The 1787-nt window shown below is 41.3% G+C and overlaps 1 protein-coding gene across 1 annotated transcript in view; it reads left to right on the top strand.

The window, feature by feature from the left end:
• Positions 1-501, top strand: part of LOC109468523 (fucolectin-like) — a 5226-nt gene extending 4725 nt beyond the window's left edge. The window contains exon 5 of the mRNA XM_019766766.1: positions 479-501. Within this exon, the coding sequence (XP_019622325.1) occupies positions 479-501 (23 nt within the window). The remainder of the gene's footprint in view (positions 1-478) is intronic.
• The last annotated feature ends 1286 nt before the right edge of the window (positions 502-1787 follow it).

Below are 1787 nucleotides of genomic sequence, written 5' to 3'. Positions count from 1 at the left end.
CGCCCACGATATTGTGGCTTAAACTTCAAGTGTCTACTCTTTAAGTAACTTCAAGTAACTTAACTCTCAAAGAAACTTTGAATTAGTGATTCCATGGCAGCGGGTTAAGACACTGCAGTCTTGTCTTAACCTCTAAGTCACTTGACACTCCATGACTTAACCCTCAAATGACTTAGTTATCCAGTGATTTAAATTGAAAGGGACTTAAGAGAAAGTACCAAGTAGGGTTAATCATAATTCCTCAAAAGTCTGACATACTTTCATATGCACAATCATTATTGTCAAAGAACAGACGTTACTATGACAAACCCACACACAAAAGTCGGTAGATAACTTGAGGATTGAGTCTACAATGATTCTAAGAATAAGCTTAGTTTTTTTTCTGTTAGATTAAGATCTCCATTGGTGATATACAAATTTTACACTATTCTTCCTGGAGTCCTCAATGTTATGATGTAAATCACTTTGTGTTCGCCAGGCCTCCATCCGGGTGATTTGTAGTGAATCACCAACTTACAGATAGTAGCTTTTGGACCATCGCACACCGGGGCATGTCCCTACTGTTTTGCGAAAGGTGTAGCTAGAATTCAACCCTGCAATCTTTTTGCAACTGTATTGGTTTAAACGTTTAGTATGAGGAGATCAGGTGCACACATGGACACACACACACACACAAACACACACACACACACACACACACACACACACACACACACACACTTGCTTGCTTGGGGTGTAGGGGGCTCTGGGTAGAGGCTTTCTCCTCCTTACCTTGGCTGCCTGTCTGCTGCGTTTAGTATGAGGAGATCAGGTGCACACATGGACACACACACACACACACACACACACACACACACACACACACACACACACACACACACACACACACAAACACACACTCACCATAAGTTTTACACACAAAACACAAAACAAACTAATAAAGAAAGGGACAAATACAGGGAATTTTGACATTTCAGGCGAGTTGGTGGAAGTCAGGATGAAGAACCGTAATTTCTAAGAGAAGAGATTGGACGTAACTTTCCACAGTCTTGGTGATTTCTGTAAGTCGAGGACTCGACAAGAGCAAGTCAGGAAGCAAGCAAGCCTAGTCTTTGTCAAATAATGAGCAGTGGAAAATTTGGTCCAGTTTCTTGTGTTAGAAAGTGCAGTTCAAACGTGATTCACGGATACTAATAATGGTAATAAAAGAGGTGATCGGTTGAAATTCCTGGCTTTGTGTCCTTTATTTTGGAATCTGTGTCAACAAAAGACTGTAGGGCAGTGACAGGCCTTAAATCGAAATGATTAGTGTTAAGCCAACTGGTAATTATACGTAATTAGTGGAAAATAGGTTGGCTAAGGAGACAATGGGCTTCTGGACGACAAAAATCACAGAAAAAAGCTGATTCGTGTAAGTAGCAACGCATCCACACCCCCCCCCTTCCCCTAGCTGTTTGGACATCAAGGTCAGTTTTTCCCTACCCGTGTTGAAATGTTTGACAACGGACCGGCGGTTGTAACCAGAAGCGTAATTTACAAGCAAATTTCTGACTAGATTGCCCTTCACTGCACTGGAGGCTATACAGAACCGAGGTTTAACCTAATCCCAAACCTGTTCAGGAATAGTGCGAGACAGCCATGGTTCAAGACACAACTACTCTCCAAGCAGAGGTTTGGGTTTTGGGTTATTTTTGGCATGTTTTTTTTTTTTTACTTTTGTATCTGGGTTTCTTTTTTTTCGCACTGGAATTTTTCTTTCACCCAACCCAAAGAAAAGAAAAATTCCA

Source organism: Branchiostoma belcheri, unplaced genomic scaffold (assembly GCF_001625305.1).
Source record: "Branchiostoma belcheri isolate BF01 breed outbred unplaced genomic scaffold, Haploidv18h27 scaffold2, whole genome shotgun sequence".
Classification (NCBI taxonomy): Eukaryota; Metazoa; Chordata; class Leptocardii; order Amphioxiformes; family Branchiostomatidae; genus Branchiostoma; species Branchiostoma belcheri.
Note: the sequence above shows the minus strand (reverse complement) of the source record. Positions and strands in the feature narration are given on the sequence as shown.